The 20,249-nt window shown below is 37.3% G+C and overlaps 1 protein-coding gene across 2 annotated transcripts in view; it reads right to left on the reverse strand.

Moving 5' to 3' along the window:
- The window catches only part of ATG2B (autophagy related 2B), an 82,095-nt gene that overhangs the window by 58,846 nt on the left and 3,000 nt on the right, over positions 1-20,249 (reverse strand). For both annotated transcript variants that reach the window (XM_003832843.5, XM_034938084.3), the window contains exons 2-6: positions 6,965-7,127; positions 5,020-5,172; positions 4,443-4,545; positions 2,912-3,074; positions 1,317-1,496 (exon numbers count right to left, since the gene is read on the reverse strand). In XM_003832843.5, coding sequence (XP_003832891.3) covers positions 1,317-1,496; positions 2,912-3,074; positions 4,443-4,545; positions 5,020-5,172; positions 6,965-7,127 — 762 coding nt within the window. The remainder of the gene's footprint in view (positions 1-1,316; positions 1,497-2,911; positions 3,075-4,442; positions 4,546-5,019; positions 5,173-6,964; positions 7,128-20,249) is intronic.

Consider the following 20,249-nt stretch of genomic DNA (forward strand, 5'->3'; position numbering starts at 1 on the left):
TGTGTGTGTGTGTGTGTGTATTTATATATATATGGACTCATCCTATATATGGACCCATATATGGACCAAAATATGGACTCATCCTACATATCCATCAACAGATGAATGAATAAAGAAAATGTGGTATATATGCACAATGGAATATTATTCAACCATAAAAAATAATGAAGTCCTGTCATTTGTAACAACATGAATGGAACTAGAAGCCATTATGTTAAGTGACATAAGCCAAGCACAAAAAGATAACGCATGTTCTCACTCATAGGGCAGGAGCTAAAAAAGGGGATCTCATGAAGATTCCCCTACTCACGAAGAGTAGACTGATGGTTACCAGAGGCTGGGAACAGTGGGGAAATGAAGGGAAAAAGAATATAAATATACTGATTATCACTTAACTTACACTTAAAAATAGTAAAGGCTCCTGGTGAGGTGGCTCATGCCTATAATCCCAACACTTTGGGAGGCTGAGCAAGAAGGACTGCTTCAGCCCAGGAGTTCGAGATCAGCCTGGGCAACATAGTGAGACCCTGTCTCTACAAAAAACATAATACAAAAATTAGCCAGGCATGGTGGCATATGCCTGTAGCCCCAGCTACTTGCGAGGCTGAGGTGGGAGGGTTGCTTGAGGCCAGGAATTCGAGGCTGCAGTGAGCCAAGATCTTGTCACTGCACCCCTGCACCCCAGCCTGGGCAACAGAGGGAGACCCCATCTCGGAAGAAAAAAAAAAAAAAAAAAAAGAATGAAAGATGATATAATATATAGGTTTATTTTATGTCAAAAAATTTTAAAGCTATGAGACAATGGAAAAAGTCTATCTCTTTTCACAAATATTATACAACTATATAAAAATGGTCATTCTGTTCAAAATAGATGGGTAGATATTTTTACACACATATAATTATAAAAACATCTTCTACAGATTTCTTGCTTGCCAAATCTCTTTTCCTTTAAACTTAATTTTATGAAAATAGAAAGAATTTTTTAAATAAATTCCTAGTTATCTGAACTAATGAAACCATGTTTAATACCAAAAAGAGAGGTTTGTCAGTTTCGAATTGTCGGAATAGGGGAGAGTGAGTGTAGAAGGCAACTCTTTATAAAACATGAGCTGCAACAGTAGGGCAAAGGCAGTCCTCACATAAATTTTGTGACCTAGGATAGAAGCATCAACTGAGAGTAAAAATGCTAACTCGGTGACAGCAGTACACTAGTTACAGGATAATCTGCAGTAATCAATCAGTGAATCACTGCATAGAATAAAGAATACTTGTACTTTTATTTTGGTTTTACTATAGAAAGTGAAACAAACACTGACCTTAGCTCCAGGAAGCACTTCATTCTGTTTCAACGTGAGACTCAACTCCAACCTACCAATTAACCCTCCAATCTGCACTGGGTCAGAAGGTGCTATCTCTGGTAAATTTCTAGTTAGCTGTGGGTGTGGCTCATAAACAATTTTGGGGTTCCAGCTAGGTGAGAGCTTTGGCTCAGTTTCCTACAATAAAGTGACAAAAATAATTATTTAAAATACTTTCATATAAATAAAATGAAATGTAAAATATAAATGTCAACTTAAGAAGAATAAAATATTTGACATGTAAAACTGTATGATGTTACAATGGACAAACCAGTATCGTATAGCTAAAATGAAACACAGTCCACTAAAATGTTAGCACAGTCCACTGGTAATAAAAGCAAGTCATGAAAAAGGACTTCACGAAAAAAAGCACAGTATCTGTTCAAGTTACAGCAGTAAGAAAACCTAATGGGCACTGTATAATTAAGAAAATCTGATTTGTAAAATAACAAAAAAGGCAAATTATACAGTGACTGACTTATAAAAGGACTCTCCTCTTGGAAGGGATTTAACAGAGTTCCTTAATTATAAAACTTTTTAAAGAGATGATTTGTAGAATAAAATTTCATCAATACAGTCACTATGTAAGGTAAATTTGCACACTGCTTAATTTCCTCTGTTTTGATTGTAAAAAAAAAAAAAAATAGATGTTAATATAGGCTAAACATCTCTAAACCAAAAACCCAAAATCCAAAATGCTCCAAAATCCAAAACTTTTTTGAGTGCCAACATGACACTCCCACAAGGTCAGGAAAATACACCTGACCTCACGTGATGGGCTGCAGTCAAATATTTGTTTCATGCACAAAATTATTGAAAATATTGTATAAAATTACCTTCAGGCTATGTGTATAAAGCATATATGAAACATAAATGGGCCAGACGTGGTGGCTCACGCCTGTAATCTCAGCACTTTGGGAGGCCGAGGCAGGTGGATCGCCTGAGGTCAGGAGTTCGAGACCAGCCTGGCCAACACTGCGAAACCCCATCTCTACTAAAAATACAAAAATTAGCCGGGCATGGTAGCATGTGCCTGTAATCCCAGCTACTCAGGAGGCTGAGGCAGGAGAATCCCTTGAACCTGCGAGGCGGAGGTTGCAGTGAGTCGAGATTGCGCCACTGCACACCAGCCTGGGTGACAAGAGACTCTCTCCAAAAAAAAAACAAACAAACAAACATAAATGAGTTTTATGAGTTTTGTATTTAGACTTGGGTCTCATCCCCAAGATACCTCATTATGTCTATAAAAATATTCAAAAATCTGAAACACAGTCCCAGCATTTTGAATAAGAGATACTCAACTTCTACACCATTTTCCCCCAAGATACAGTACCCAACATTTCTCTTTCAAACTAATACACAGCACACTGGTAGGAATATAAATATTAGTATTTTCAAATCTCTGAAATATATATTACCATTACTGAATATTTGCATTAAATCTCAAGACAGAGATTAAGACATATTATACATCCTAGCAAAATTTAATAGCCCCCATTTAAACCTTTCAAAAAATCTATGATTATGGTTTTAGGGTTTTTGTTTTTTCTTACCACTGGTGCAGTTGAACACACTGGGGAAGATTTGGCTGATGCAGAAAACTCATCCCAGAAGAGAGACACTCCAGAGAGCTGAAGTAACTTGTGAGCAAAAGCAGTGGGTTGATGCACATTAATTCCTGAGGATTCGTCAGCAGTTTCATCACAGTACACAGTTCTGAAATTTTTTTAAAAAGCATTTACAAAAAGCTCCTAGGGGTGCAGCGCACCAGCATGGCACATGTATACATATGTAACTAACCTGCACATTGTGCACATGTACCCTAAAACTTAAAGTATAATAATAATAATAAATAAATAAAATCTCCTAGGAAAACCTATTTACAATAAGAAACGCACATAGCTTTTTTAAGTTAAGGGGTTTTTTCAAGTGTTAGCACTTCTTAGAATATGCCTATAATATGGTCAGTCTCACCATGCTTTACTACCGTAAATATTTTCATGAAGAGGTCTTAATTCCAAAAAGGTAACTTTATGAGGCTTAAATTGAGAGAAAAAAATTAATAACTCCCTTAAGTTAGTTTTAAGGAAAACAATTCCTGTACTCCCCCACAAGACATCTCTTGGTAACAGTGTGACAGCATTTGGCTCCAAGTCACAAATGACGTTTCTTGAATTCCTATATGTGACTAATTTTCAGTTTAAACAAAACACATAAGGTGGTTCTAAATGCATGAAATTTTAGATTTTTTAAAATCTACTATTTAAGGCAATGGACCCTTATTCCAAACATCTGCTAACAATAACGGTTTTACTAATAGGTGTTTTGTGAAAGACAGAAATCTTAACACAGCTGCTTAAAATTCAGTAGAGACCCCCAGTAGATCCATGTACGAAGTGTCTCTGGTGCTCATGCAGTGTACACGCTTCATCCTGCTCATTTCTGTTGGCAGTTCATACAGCATTAACACACGGGTGACCAGTTACTGCCTCAAACCGATGCTTAGGTGTATGTATGTAAATTAACCTTGCTTTACAGCTATGTATAAGAGCTTCAAGTGGGCATATGCAAAAAACTAAAAGCAACGTACTTATATTTTTTTAAGTAAATATTGCACATATTAGCCTTAAAATAATCCGTAGAGGAGCCTCAAAACAGTGGCCTTAGCCTTTCTCACTAAAGCAGCACTTAGATTAAGCACAGCAAAACAAAAATGTCTTTCACGTTAATGAAATATGCCTAAATATTGCATTGTTAATATGAAAAAACTGAAACTTTCCCACAGGAAAGCCTTAAATTCAGTGGCACTCAAATGCTTATTATTCTGATCTGATATTAACTAAAACAGAATAACTTGCTTTAAATTCAACATGGTATTATATATAATTATACCCCAACTGGCACTTTCAAGTTTTCAATAATGGAATTAGAATAATAAAATTAGCAAATAACTTGAAGAGCCGCACTTTACTCTGAAATTATGCAATATTTTCATATCATTAGCTCTCATCTCCAAAACCTCCCTGAAAATGTAATATCAGAGTTACAATAGGGTCATTTATTTTCAGACATAAGAATTCTTACCTTTCTATTCGAATTTCAAGTGCAGTTCCAGTTTTGGAATTTTCTGGCACATGTTCAATTCTCAAAACAGTATCTATAAAAGTGACTTTTACTCTTCTTAGTACTAAAGTAAACAAGTAATTGTCAACGTAAGAGACCACATATATGCTAAATAAAAACCTCCAAAGAAATAAATAAGTACTAGTTTGATAAGAACTTTTGTTTACAAAATAAAGAAGCTGAATTTCTTTCCATTAAAATCCTTAAATCCTGAGTTTTGTAATAAATATTTTGCCTTACTGAGCACTTAACCATGTTACATCTCAACAGATGCTTGGGACAACGACTAACACTATCTGTTGTATTCTAATCCATTCACTATGCAAGCATAATAAATGGAGAAACTAAGGTACAAAAAAAAACAACATGCAATTAAATGGAATATTTAAAATACCTCAATTCTAAAGTTCTGAAGTGGGAACAGTAATTCTTTTAAAAATCCATTCCAATGGATTTGCCTTATACAAAGCTTATTACATGAAGGTACAAAACTACTAAATCAAATCTAAATTTTTGAAAATTCTCAGTAACACCAAACCTGTTTCAATGGTTTCAGCAAACTTTTCAAGTCCTTCAAAAGGCTGGGATCCTTCTCCTTGTTCATCTGTTAGTTTCTGGCTAAGACATTCTTTTGCCAATTGCATACTGCTGGTCATAAAACTTGACCAATACATAGGCTCAGAACCAGTTGCTGTGGAAAATATAAATTAATCCTAAATAATTTCTTAAGAGTTACAACAATGCCAGTTCTTAAAATAATACATTTCAAATAGATAAATTCTTAATCTTTTAAGAGATTTTTAACATCATGGTGTTACCCAGGTAAACAATATTCTAGAAAGTACTCTTGAGATTTAAAATCACCTTATAATAACCAAGAAGGAAAAAAAGATCACAGAAAAAAGTCCAGAGAATGTGCTCTCACAACATGTTATATTTTACCAAATATCAATTCATGTATTCATTCAACAAATACTTAATGGATATCCTACAGATGCATGGAACTGTTCTAAGTATTATAAGCAGGGGTTGACATACTTTTTCTGTAAAGGGTCAGACAGTAAATATTTTATATTTTGTGGGCCATATGGTCTGTATCACAACTTCTCAACTCTCATATTATAGCACAAAACACCCATTAAAGTAAATAAACAAATAAGCATGGCTGTGTTCCAATAAAACTTTATTAACAAAAACAGACGACAGGACCAATTTGGCCTGCAGGTTATAGTTTACTAACCCTGCTGTTGAAAGTCGAAAAAATAATAGTAAATTCTGCCCTCAGAGAACCTACTATACAGTTAAAGAAATAAGATACGATTAGTAGACAACTACTGAATGTCAACAGAAAACATTATGAAAGCTAAAAGAAGAGATTAATTCTTCTTTAGTTAATTATTTCCTTCTAGCTGAGAAAATTAACAGAAAATGTGGCAGAAGTAGTAGATGATACAGGCTTTGGAAATTAGTATATATGTAGATAAAATAAAAGAGCATCCTTGGAGGAGGAAACATATGAGATGTGAAAAATCATTTCCAGATCTTCCCTCATGAGAAAATTCTCCCCACACCTCCCTACATTATTCAAAGCAAAGTGACAGAGATTGCAAGAATTACTGCCTTCCAAAATGGAATTTAAAAGTCTTTCTAATGGAATGCTTTAAAGAGAAAAATATTTGAAAGTTTGCCTTCCCAAAGAAAAATATTATATCCACTCATCGTGGTTAAAAGATAGAATATTCTTGTAAATTAAATGCCAGATTACTAAAGATGATTTCCATGCATGCATAATCGGTTTTCAAAATACAGAGTTTCACTTTAATTCTACTAAATATAATTTAAACTTTCATGTTTTGGGCAGTACTTGGGATTATAATTCTGTCATTGCATACCAACATACCTGTCACCTAGATTGTCAATTCCATCTAATTCTATCATTTTTTTCTATATTTATAAGTAGCTATTCTGCTATAAAGAAGAGCATTCCTTCTCCCTGTCCACCTTACATACTGATTTATCTGTATCAGTATGGTCCTAGAGATTTTTTATTTCATGTGTTATAAACCATTATTGTCATCATTCTTTGTAATACTCAAATTTTCCCAAATTTGGCCAAGGGAAGCCCCCTGACACCCAATCCTGTGTCCCTTTAACATTTCTCCAACAATCTTTGAGCATTCTTCTTTGCTTTCTGGCACAACACTTTTTGAATCTTTAAAACCCAAGTCTCATTTTAGATAACTGATAACAAATAATTAAATAAGCCAAATAATCTCTATACTAAAGTTTCTGTGAATAATCGGGGAAAGAAACAACTCTAAATGTGTAAACATGCACATTCTACAAAGAGCCAAGTTGTAATGTATTATCAACTGAAAATTTCACAAATACAAAGCAAAAATACTAAATTTAAGGTAATCAGGTTACTTTCCCAGTCTCTGAAGAATAAAAACACATAAAACAGAAACATGCAACACACCAACCTGGGCGAGGTCTAGGCCGGAAGACCATTTCTAATCCTCTCACTTCCAGTGCACAATTATCCTGCAGTAAAGAGCCCCATGGAACTGACAGGGAAATTGACTGAATGAATCCTTCAGTGACTTCTAAGGGTGCATCTGCTGACTCCAAGATCTCATTGAGACACTAAGGAGAAAAAACAGGTTCATTTTGAATCACAAGAACAAGAACACAAAGTTGTGAACTTATTCAAAGGTGTCAAATATGCCCACACATGTGTTAGGCACTAGGTATAAAGAAAGCAGAGACTTCCACAAGTACAGGCAATCAAAGCAAAAGTGGACAAATGCTTCCGCACAGCAAAGGACACAATTAACAAAGTGAAGGGATAACCCGCAGAATGGCAGAAAATATTTGCAAACTATCTATCTGACCCAGGATTACTAATCAGAACATATAAGGAGCTCAAACAACTCTACAGGAAAAAAATCTAATAATCCTACTAAGAAATGGGCAAATGATTTGAATAGACATTCCTCAAAAGAAGACATAAAATGGCAAACAGGCATGTGAAAAGGTGCTCAACATCACTGACCATCGGATGTTGAGTTTTCATTTGAAAACTCAATGAAAACTACAATGAGATATCATCTCACTACAGTTAAAATGGCTTCTATCCAGAAGACAGGCAATTAACAAATGCTGGAGAGGATGTGGAGCAAAGGCAACCCTCATACACTGTTGGTGGAATTGTAAATTATTACACCCACTATGGAGAACAATTTGGAGGTTCCTCAAAAAAACTAAACATAGAACTACTATATGATTCGGCAATCCCACTGTTAGGTATAGCCCCCAAAAAAGGATATCAGTTTATGGAAGAGATATCCACGCTCCCATGTTTACTGCAGCAATATTCACAATAGCCAAGATTTGGAAGCAACCTAAGTGTCCATTAACAGATGAATGGATAAAGAAAATGTGGTATATATACACAATGGAGTACTACTCAGCCATGAAAATGAATAAGATCCTGTCATTTGCAACAACATGAATGGAACTAGAGGTCATTATGTTATATGAAATAAGCCAGGCACAGAAAAACAAACTTTGCATGTTCTCACTTATCTATGGAAGCTAAAAATTAAAACAATTGAACTCATGGTGATAGCAGAAGGATGGTTACCAGAGGGTGGGAATGGTAGTAGGGTAGCAGGGATGGTTAATGGGTACAAAAATATAGTTAAAATGAATAAGCCCAAGGGCCAGGCATGGTGGCTCACACCTATAATCCCAGCACTTTGGGAGGCTGAGACAGGCAGATCTCTCGAGGTCAGCAGTTCAAGACCAGCCTGGCCAACATGGTGAAACCCCGTCTCTACTAAAATTACAAAAATTAGCCAGGCATGGTAGGACGTGCCTGTAATCCCAGCTGCTTGGGAGGCTGAAACAAAAGCATCACTTGGACCCAGGAGGCGGAGGCTGCAGTGAGCCACTGCACTCCAGCCTGGGCGACAGGGGACTCCATCTCAAAAAAAAAAAAATGAGTAAGATCTAGTAATTGATCGCACAACAAGGTGGCTACAGTCAATAATTTATTGTACATTTTTAAATATCTAAAAGAGCACAACTGAATTATATGTAACACAAAGGATAAATGCTTGAGGTGATGCATACCCCTTTTACCCTGATGTAATTATTAGGCATTGTATGCCTGTGTCAAATATCTCACGTACCCCATTAATATATACACCTACTATGTACCCACAAAAATTAAAAGTTAAAAATTAAAAAGAAAGCAGATACCAAGATAAAGATGATCTCGGTCCTCACTAAGCTTACAAGATAATATACCATGAAAGAGACAAGTAATTAAAGTGTGATGATTATATACAGAGGAAACACACTGTGCTATTTGAACACATAATAGAACCTAACCTGCAGATTCAAGGCAGCCCACTTGAAGGAGTGCTATTTTAAGCTGGGACCAGAAGACCAGAAGGAGTTAATCAGGCAAAATGGTCCAGGCAAAAACAAAGCATGTGGAAGGATTCAAAGAAAGCAGAAGTCAAAGAAATACATGCACGCATATTTGATACATCGCAGTATTTGAAAAAGAAAAGTTGCTTTAGGCTTCAGTGTGCCAGGGTGAAGACCCAGAGACAAGGCTATGTAGATAAAGAGGAGTAGGATCCAAAGAGCCTTGTAATGCATGTTAAAGAGTCTGAAATTTATCTTAAGGGTGATGTGAAGCCACTGAAGGGCTTTAAGCAAGGACGCCATAATGAGATTCAAACTTTGAGTGGGCCCCTTCAGTTGCCATGTACAGCATGAAGGGAAGATGCCAGCAGGAAGGCTGTTATGAGTAATAGAAGCTAGAGAGGCTGGTTTGGCACAGATAGCAACACTGAGGACAGTCACAAGTGGATAAATTTTTGTAACATATTTAGGAAGTAGAATAATTAATTGGCATCATGAGGGGTAAAAGAAAGAAAGAATTATGAATGACACTTAGGAGGCTGGCTTGGGCAATTGCTTAGATAGAGGTGTCATTTACTGAGATACAGAAACACAGGGAAGCAGGTTAGAGGGAAGATGAGAAGTTCACTTCCAAAGTACACATTTAAGGAGACATCTAGGTAGAGGTGCTAAGGAGGAAGCTGGAGCTTCCTCCAGCTAGAGCTCAGGAGAGCCATCTGGGTGGGAGATACAGATTAACATTACAAACACAGAGGGTAGGTCAGGTATGGTGACTCACGCCTTTAACTCCAACACTGGGAAGCCGAGGCGGGAGGATCTTGAGCTGAGCAGTTTGAGACCAGCCTGGGCAACACATCAAAACCCTGTCTCTACAAGAAATTCAAAAATTAACCAGGTGTAGTGGCGCACACCCGTAATCCCAGCTACTCGAGAAGCCGAGGTGGGAGGAATGCTTAAGCCCGGGAGGCAGAGGTTATAGTGAGCCACGACTGTGCCCCTATACTCCAGTCTGAGCAACTTAGTAAGACCCTGTCTCAAAAAAATAATAAAATAATAAACAAATGGGTAACTGAAGCCACAGCGTGAGGAGAGAAATGTTTGGGAACTTATACAGTGTAAAATGAGAGGTGGCTTAAGACAGAACTCATAGACACCAATATTTAAGAGAAGGGTTATGAAAGAGGAGCCTGCAGAAGAAACTAGAAAAAAGCAAACAGAGGCATAGAAGGAAAATTGAAAGAGGTTCATGTCCTAGAAAATCATGGAAGAACAACATGACAGAGAAGAGTGGTCAAGCTCAACAAAAGCTAACAAGAAGTCAAAGATTTTTAAATGTCTACTGAAATCAGTAATATTTAAAGTACTAGTGATCCCATTAACAGCAATTTCAGTGGCATGGTGGAGCAAACCAGACTACAACAGGAGACAGACAGAATGAACGTAAATGCGATTTTTAAAAGACGATTTAGTTTTCAAATTAAAATAACAAATATTTATTAAACGCCAGCTTATATGTAAAGTGCTTCCTGCATGCTATATTGCATAGGGCAGTATAATTCTTTGTCTATACCCTAGTGTTGAATAGTGAGACTTGATCGGCTCATTTTATTTTTGGAGATCACTACTTTAAAAGGCTTTCTTCATGCTGACATTTGTATAATCCTAAAGACTTTCCCAGTAGTACATGGGCATGGATGGTTTTAAGGTATAAGCATCCAGACATATTCTTTCCTAAAATGGACTGAGAAGACTACAGACAGTGGTGGCATCATGCTGGGTCTCCTGTCCCATAGTTCCTTGTACAATCTTCCTTCTCCCACTTAGCCAAAATAGCCATATTTTTCCTCCCTTCAGAAATTCTCCCTTATGTACTGTCTAAGGTATAAAAACCTCCAGACAGGGCCAGCAGTACATTTTCTATCTTTTCCCATCTTATACTTTTTTTGGCATGACACTCAGAAATTCAAAGAGCTCAGTGATGTTGCTCCTGCAAAATCTCTCAATTCTCATCTACTGATTTATAACATCAGTATTTCTCAAGCTTGTATCTATTCTTTAATTTAGAATAAAATGTGTGCCGAGCCCTACTGAATTCCAGCTATAAGTATATTCACCTACGGATGCACTAACAAATTTGGGAGGAGGGGATCACAACCAACCTCTATCATTAAGAAATTTATTTCCAATAAAAGTTTTTATGTTTGCTGGGTACAGTGGCTCATGCCAGTAGTCCCAGCAATTTTGGAGACTGAGGCAGAAGGATTGCTTGAGTCCAGGAATTTGAGACCATCCTGGGAGACATGGTGAAACTCGTCTCTACAAAAAATACAAAAATTGGCCAGGCGCAGTGGCTCAAGCCTGTAATCTCAGCACTTTGGGAGGCCGAGGCAGGCAGATTGCCCGAGGTCAGGAGTTTGAGACCAGCCTGGCCAACATGGTGAAACCCTGTCTCTACTAAAAGTACAAAAATTAGCCAGGCAATGGTGGCCCACGCCTTTAATCCCAGCTACTCGGGAGGCTGAGGTAGGAGAATCACTTGAACCCGGGAGGCGGAGGTTACAGTGAGCCGAAATCGCGCCACTGCACTCCAGCCTGGGCGGCAGAGCAAGACTCCGTCTCAAAAAAAAAAAAAAAAAAAAAAATTAGATGGCATGGTAGCCCGTGCCTGTAGTCCCAGCTCCTTGGCGGGCTAAGGTGGGGATAATCCCTTGATCCCAGGAGGTCAAGGCTGCGGTTGAGCTGTGATCACCCACTGCACCCAAGCCTGGGTGACACAGCAAGACCTTGTCTCAAAAAAAAAGAAAAGAAAAAAAATTTTTATGCTTATCAAAATGCATAAATTTATACTATTTTGATCAACTATACACTTAACAATAATTGTAATTACAACACAATCCAGAAGAAAAGTAACACTTAAAGCCCCATGATTATCTGAAGGAAATAAAGTTATGCATCACAGAAGGACATCTGGTCAATGACAGACCATGTATAGGATAGTGGTCCTGTAAGATTATAATGGAGCTGAAAAATTCCTATCACCTTAGTGACATCGCAGCCATCATAAGGCAATAGAGCACAACACATTACTCACATGTCTGTGGTGATGCGGGTGTAAATAAACCTCTTGCTCTGCCAGTCATAAGTCTAGCACAAACAGTTATACACAGTACATAATACTTGAGGGTGATAATAAACAACTATGCTACCGGCTTCTTTTTTAATACCTATACTATACAATTTAATCATTATTTTAGAGTATACTCCTACTTTAAAAAAAAAAAAAAAGTTAACTGTAAAACAGGCTCAGGCAGTTCTTTCAGGAGGTACCCAGAAGAAGGCATTGCTATCATAGGAAAGGACAGCTCCATGCATGTTACTGTCCCTGAAGACCTTCCAGTGGAACAAGATGTGGAGGTAGAAGGTGGTGACATTGATGATCCTTACCCTGTGTAGGCCTAGGCTGTGTTTGTTTGTGTCTTAGTTTTTGACAAAAAAGTTTAAAAATTAAAAAAAAAATTAAAAATACAAAAAAATGCTTATAGCATAAGAATATAAAGAAAAAGTATTTTTGCATAGCTTTACAATGTGTGTTTAAGCTAAATGTTATTACAAAAGAAACAAAAAGTTCAAAAATTTTTTTAAAGTTTATAAAGTTACTGTAACCTCAGGTTAACTTATTATTGAAAAAGAAAGATGTCTTTATTAATATAGTCTAGCCGAAGTGTACAGTGTTTATTCTAGCCGAAGTGTACAGTGTTTATAAAGTCTACAGTAGTGGAGAGTGATGTCCTAGGCCTTCACATTCACTCACTGACTCACTCAGAGGAATTTCTAGTCCTAGCTCCATTCATGGTAAGTGCCCCATACAGCCATATCAATTTTTATCTTTTTAAAATTTTTATTTTTTATATTTTATGCCATATTTGTACATACTTTTTCTATGTTTAGATACACAAATACCATTGTGTCACAGTTGCCTACAGTATTCAGTAACATGCTGTGCAGGTGTATAGCCTAGGAGCAATAGGCTGTACCCTATAGCCTAGGTATACAGTAGGCTATACCACTGGGTTTAGGCAAGTACACTATGACGTTCACACAACAAAACTGCCTAATGACCCATTTCTCAGAACATATCCCTGTCGTTAAGCAACACATGACTGTACTGATAAAATGAATATAGTAAGCCCTAGAGCAACCACTAAGAAACAATTTAAAAATACATACTGGGCTGGGCATGGTGGCTCACACCTGTAATCCTAGCACTTTGAGAGGCCAAGGCGGGTAGATTGCCTGAGCTCAGGAGTTCAAGACCAGCCTAGGCAGCATGGTAAAACCCTGTCTCTACTAAAAACCCAAAAAATTAGCCAGGCATGGTGACATGGGCCTGTAGTCTCAGCTACTCGGGAGGCTGAGGTACGAGAATCGCTGGAACCTAGGAGGCTGAGGTTGCAGAGAGCTGAGATTGTGCCACTGCATTCCAGCCAGGGCGACACAGTGAGAATCTGTCTCAAAAAAATTACATATATATATATCTATATCTATATATATATATATCTATATCTATATATATATATCATTAAAGGAATTAAAATGTTACACTAGAAAATATTTGCTTAATGCAAAAGAAAGCCTAATGGCAACAGAAAAAATTTAATATAAACAATTTCAATTTATATGTTTTTATTGTAGAGAAATGGCAGCATGATCAATAAAAGACAAGCATAAACTATATAAATTACAATGGAATCTTGCAAAGAAAGTAAAATGGACACAGGAGTTCAATGGAAAAAGACACGATGTTAAATTTCCAACTTTAATGAAGAGATTGTTCAAGCATTTTTTAACGGATAATGTGTACGATTTTTAAATCCCACTGGATGAAAAAAGTTACATTTTAATATCAATAAACAAGTTATTCTCTACAACTATTTAAAATTATAATTAAAAAAGTAAGTCAATTTTAAACGTACAAGGAATATGTAGTTTTTAAAAAAAAATTTCAGAGATAATTGAGCAAACATGGTTAAAGACCACTCCTTCATTTATTTTTTCCAACTTTTAAGTTCAGGGATACATGTGTAGTACATCCAGGTTTGTTACATAGGTAAATGTGTCCCATGGTGGTTTGCTGCACAGATCATCCCATCACTTAGGTATTAAGCCCAGTATCCATTAGCTATTCTTCCCGATGCTCTCACTCCTCACCCTCTGACAGGCCACAGTGGGTGCTGTTCCCACCATGTGTCCATGTGTTCTCATCATTCAGCTCCCACTTGAGAACATGCAGTATTTGGTTTTCTGTTCCTGCATCAGTCTGCCAAGGATAACGGCTTCCAGCTCCATCCATGTGCCTGCAAAGGACATGATCTCATTCCTTTTTATGGCTGCATAGTAGTCCACTGTGTGTATGTATACTTTCTTTATCCAGTCTATCACTGATGGGCATTTGGGTTGATTCCGTGTCTTTGCTATTGTCAACAGTACTGCAAAGAACATAAGCGTGCATATATCTTTATAATAGAACAATTTATATTCCTTTGGGTATATACCCAGTAATGAGATTGCTAGGTCAAATGGTATTTCTGCCTCTAGGTCTCTGAGGAATCGCCACACTGTCTTCCATAATGGTTAAACTAATTTACACTCCCATCAACAGTGTAAAAGCATTCCTTTTTCTCCACAATCTCACCAGCCCGTGTGTTTTGTTTTTGTTATTGTTGTTGTTTTACTTTTTAATAATAGCCATTTTGAGTGGTGTGAGATGGTATCTCATTGTGGTTTTGATTTGCATTTCTCTAATGACAGTGATGTTGAGCTTTTTTTTCCACATTTGTTGGTCACATGTATGTTGTCTTTTCAGAAGTGTCTGTTCACGTCCTTTGCCCACTTTTTAATGGGGTTGTTTTTTTCTTGTAAATTTGTTAAGTTCCTTGCAGATGCTGAATTTTAGACCTTTGTCAGACGGATAGCTTGCAAAAATTTTCTCCCATTCTGTAGGCTGTCTGTTCATTCTGATGATAGTTTCTTTTGCTGTGCAGAAGCTCTTTAATTAGATAACCATTTCTCAATTTTTGCTTTTGTTGCAATTGCTTTTTGCTTCTTCATCATGAAATCTTTGCCCATGCCTATGTCCTGAATGGTACTGCCTAGATTTTCTTTTAGGGTTTTTATAGCTTGGGGTTTTATAATTAAGTCTTTAATTCATCTTGAGCTGATTTTTGTATATGGTGTAAGGAAGGGGTCCAGTTTCAATTTTCTGCATATGGCTAGCCAGTTCTCCCAGCACCATCAGGGAATCCTTTCCGCATTGCTTGTTTGTGTCAGGTTTGTCAAAGATCAGATAGTTGCAGGTGTGAGAAGCCCACTCCTTTAAAACAGCATATGTACAGGTTACTTACTAGCTAGCTGGGTGGCTCTGAACAAATCCTTAATTTCCAAGTCTCAATTTCCTGGTCCATAAAATAGAAATAGTAACTCCACAGAGTTACTGTGACCATTAATGAGGTAATATATGTAAAACTACCAACATATTAATAGTTCCTGGTACTAAGCAAACACTTTTTAAATGCGGGCCATTGGTCTTTATCTTTCACAGTACCTACCTAGTACAATGATGAGCTCTATAAAGGAACTCAAGGTGTGCTTGACAATATGAAAAAAAAGCAAACATTAAATTATATATTTCTTCTTAATACGTAATTCCATAGATTAACTAGGCAAAGAATACATCTTTATTAGTTTAAACCAAGGCATCAGAATTAAAATCGAGATAAGACAGAGCATAAAAATGCGCATGAGCTGGCTGAGGGCGGTGGCTCACACCTGTAATCCCAGCACTTTGAGAGGCAGAGGCGGGGGAACACAAGATCAGGAGATGGAGACCATCCTGGCTAACATGGTGAAACCCCGTCTCTACTAAAGATACAAAAAAATTAGCCAGGCGTGGGGGCGGGATCCTGTAGTCCCAGCTACTCGGGAGGCTGAGGCAGAAGAATGGCATAAACCCGGGAGGCAGAGCTTGCAGTGAGCTGAGATCACGCCACTGCACTCCAACCTGGGTGACAGAGCAAGAATCCGGCTCAAAAAAAAAAAAAAGTGCATGAGCTAATTTAGATTAACATTTCATCAGCACCTACTACAAACAGGACACTAGAGTGTACTATTTTATACCTACATTTACACCTGCATTAAATCTTCATAATAACCCTCCGAATTAGGTATTTTTGTGCCTACTTTACAAATATGGCAATTGAGGATCAGAAAAACTAAGTAACTTGCAAAAGGTCTTCAATTAATCACTGCGGAAACACACAAAAAAGAGAAATGTATTTTCACATGGAAGATTTTGCAGGAGGCTAAGCAAAATCATGTGTTAACATATCATAATTTTTTTTAATGTAGTACTGGTTTGGGGGCTGGCTCATAGAACAAGCTTTTAAAACGCAATGGAAAAACTCTCCATTCCTTTAGTGCAAGTATTTTTAAAAATGCAGTCAAGGATCACATGTATCAGAATCTCCTAGGATGTTTATTAAAAATGCAGATTCTTGAATTTCTAGAGCCAAAATCTGTATGGAAGGGGCCAGAAGCCTGAATGTTAGCAAATTCCCAGGTGAACCCAGTGCTGTTATGTCTGAGAAGCTCAAGTTTCTTGAATCTGGGGCAGTGTGGTGTACAAAAAAAAAAATATAAAGTCAGAAAGACAGGTTTCAAATCTTGCTGCACTGTTTAATACTGAGCTTGAGTAAGTTATTTAACCTCACAGTAAACAGAAAGTACCCAATTTAGAGTAAAATAATGTATGTAAAAGCACCCACACAGTACAGTATATAGAGATGGAAGGTATTTAATAAATGATCATTATTATTTTCAAAAGTAAACTAAAACCCCTAACCTTGCTCCATGTTCCCCCTAGCCATCAACCCCATTTTCTCTGTCAAGGTAGTTATCTGCTCAAACTGCAAACTACAAGCGACCTTCAAACCCTCAGCTCCTCTGAAACTGCTCGTAACCACCATTAAAACGACAAATGCAATAAACAATATTTAGTCCTCATCTTTATTGAATTCTCATCTCTACCTAGTTCCTAGGACCACTCACCTTTTTTGAAATTCTAACTTCCCTTGACTTCTGTAACACTTCACTCTCTCAATCTTTTTTCTGATCCTTTACAATTTAAAATGTTGGAGTTCATCTAAGTTTCATCTTCGGCCTTTTTTGTTTCTCAAGCTGATCTACTTACTACCCACGCACTTTGTGCAGTTTCATCTCCTGCCACTGTTATTCACTATTGATACTCTGATAACTCCCATATCTTTACAACTGCAATCTTCCTATACGTATATTCCCAGTGCCTCCTGAGCTTCTCTACCTGGATCTAAAGCCCCCACATTCTAAAGCCCCCTCAAAAATCAATATAGTAAAACTTATTCTCTGTCCAATCTCAATCTCCTCCTCCCACTCCCAACTCCAGACAGTGGAGAAAACCTGCTCCTTCTCTAGAATTTCCTATTTCACCATCAACTAGGTACCACAAGTTACGGTCATCAAGGTTCTTCCCTCTATTTGTGTTTTTCAGATTTTTTCATAGTTTTTTTTTTTTAAGAATGTTTGACACATTCCATTAAAAAAATGGCCCATCATAAAAGACTTCAAAAGGTAAGTAGAACTGCTTGCTTCATGTATTAAGTATTTCCACAACTAAAAGTTTGAAACTTTTGTACCATATTGTTATCTCTGGAAGAGATGGGATTAAGCTCTATTACTTCATACCTCATATATTTCTTTACTGTTTGAATTTTTTGTAATGAGCATATATTAATTGTATAGTAAAAATGAACTATTAAAAACCTAACAGTGTTTAAAACATATGGAGGCAATGACTTAGCCTCTGCAAACTGTCAACCTTAGACAACTATGTGAGAAACGGGACTTGATGGAACTCTCTTCTCAGTAAACACCAAGTTTTCTGTCCCAATTTTGTGGCAGAGAAGTTGAAATAAACTTAAACCTCTAAATACAGAAAGGTTTATTACAGCAGTGAAGAGTAATATTAAAGGGGCCTGGTACGGTGGTTCATGCCTGTAATTCCAGAAACTGCGGGGGCTGAGGTGGGAGGATCACTTGAGCCCAGGAGGTCAAGATCAGCCTGGGCAACATAGTGAAATCCGGTCTCTACAAAAATTAAAAGAAATTAACTGGGTGTGGTGGTGTACACCAGTAGTCCCCACCTACTCAGGAGGCTGGATTGGAGGATCGCTTGAACCCATGAGTTTGAGGCTGCAGTGAGCTGATCATACCACTGTACTCCAGCCTCGGTAACAGAGACTGTCTCTAAAGAAAGAAAAGGAAAAAAAGAAAAAAACTGATAAATGTTAACAGTTTTGGAGAGTCAACAGTTCCAGAATTTACACTGCACCACTAAGCTACAAAATAATTTCCCTAAGTATAAGATGTTTAAATAGGTTATATTTATGCCCAGTCTTATAACCACTTGGGCAAAATCCCATATATCTTGTAGCATAAGGTACCTTGAAATTCAGTCATTCTGGGAAAATCCAAGGCTACTATAGTATATGAGTAGTAAAAATTCTCAACCTACTTGGCTCAAGCAACATTTTCCACACCAGTCCTATGAAGTGTTTCCTCACCAGTCCTATCAAGTACTTCTTTTTTTTTTAGTCACCACTATGCTAACGAGAAAATAACTCTTAAACTAAAAGTGGAGCCACCTGAACTACTCAGCAAATAAATGCCCCACCATAGAGTCCTTTAGAGCTTTTTATTCTTCTGTTTAAGGGTATTTTGCTTTCAGTTATCATCAATGAGTTTCACGCATATAAACAGAAAAAGTGAAGGTAACACTCTAGTCTCCAGGTGACCTTTCACAAATAATCAGTAATCAATGTTTCTTGAACTGAAGACAATTTTATTAAACACCAAGAGAATATAAGCAGCAATCGAAACATTATTAAACTGAAGTTAAAAGGCCTCAGTGGCCAGGCGTGGTGGCTCACGTCTGTAATCCCAGCACTTTGGGAGGCCGACATGGGCAGACTGCTTGAGTCCAGGAGTTCAAGACCAGCCTGGGCAACATGGCGAAATCCCGTATCTACAAAAAATACAAAAAGTAGCCAGGTGTGGTGGCATGCACCTGTAGTCCCAGCTACTGCAGGGAGGGGAGGAGAGGTAGGAGGATCGCTTGAGCCTAGCAGGTTGAGGCTGCAGTAAGCCTAGATCACGCCACTGCACTCCAGTCTGGGTGACAGAGTGAGACCCTGTCTCAAAAATAAAATAAAATAAAAGGCCTCAGTGTAATAAATTGTTAATGTCTATCTTCTCGAGCTCCTGTAAGAAAAGGGTCTTTGTTTAGTTCACTGCTATATCCCCCAGCCCCTCACAGTGGCACATGCTAAGAGCTCAATAAATATACTGAATCGATTAATGAAAGAAATTCCATTTAAAAAACAAAAATAAAGGCACAGTCATAGAGTTAAAAAGGAATGAGTCATTAAATCCAACTTCCCATCCCAAATAGAATTTCCTCCTTTCAACATTTTGCCATTTCAACCACTTCTAGGGACAAGGAGTTTATGAAATTTTTAGACAGTCTATTCCAATGATGGAACAATCCCAAACCCCTTGCCTCTATTTCTCCCTCCACTTCATGCCACGTTTAAGGTAGTAATCTCCAAAACTGGATGCATATATCCTAAAGTATTATCAGATGATTCATAAGGATGTGAGAAGAAAATGAGACATTCTATATTAAATTTTCCAAATTTAGATTGAAAAGTTGTACTTATATTTAATATACAAATGGGCACTGGCACCTTCCTTCAAGCCACATATCAAACTGGTACAAAGAGAAAACTAGTAGTTCCACAACAGAGAAGGATTAAGAGTGGTGCCCTCAGTTGGATGTTCCTTCCACTTCTGCACACTGAAACATTTCCACATACATTCTATAGAATAAAAACAGACTTTTAAACAGTAGAATCTTTGTAAAGAGAAAGTGAATGGCAATTACCTTCTGGTTTCCTGGTTTCTCCTATGGCCAAGTGTTTAAGGGTTGGATTTAAAGATAAGCATTTTCCTTTTACACAGAGAAGAATTCTCCACTGACTATTTATGTATTTATGACAATGACTATCAGTAGTACATGCTACCTAGCAGATATTTTCCAAAAAACAAAACATACTTAATCTGTCTTTTCAAAATAAAGATAGCACTTTAATAATGAGTAAGAAAGCAACCACTTTTCAAAGACTACTTGTACTATGAGGAGAACATTTGAAAAACTGTATTTGGAAATGTTTCCATTGT

The sequence above is a fragment of the Pan paniscus genome, chromosome 15 (assembly GCF_029289425.2).
Source record: "Pan paniscus chromosome 15, NHGRI_mPanPan1-v2.0_pri, whole genome shotgun sequence".
Lineage (NCBI taxonomy): Eukaryota > Metazoa > Chordata > Mammalia > Primates > Hominidae > Pan > Pan paniscus.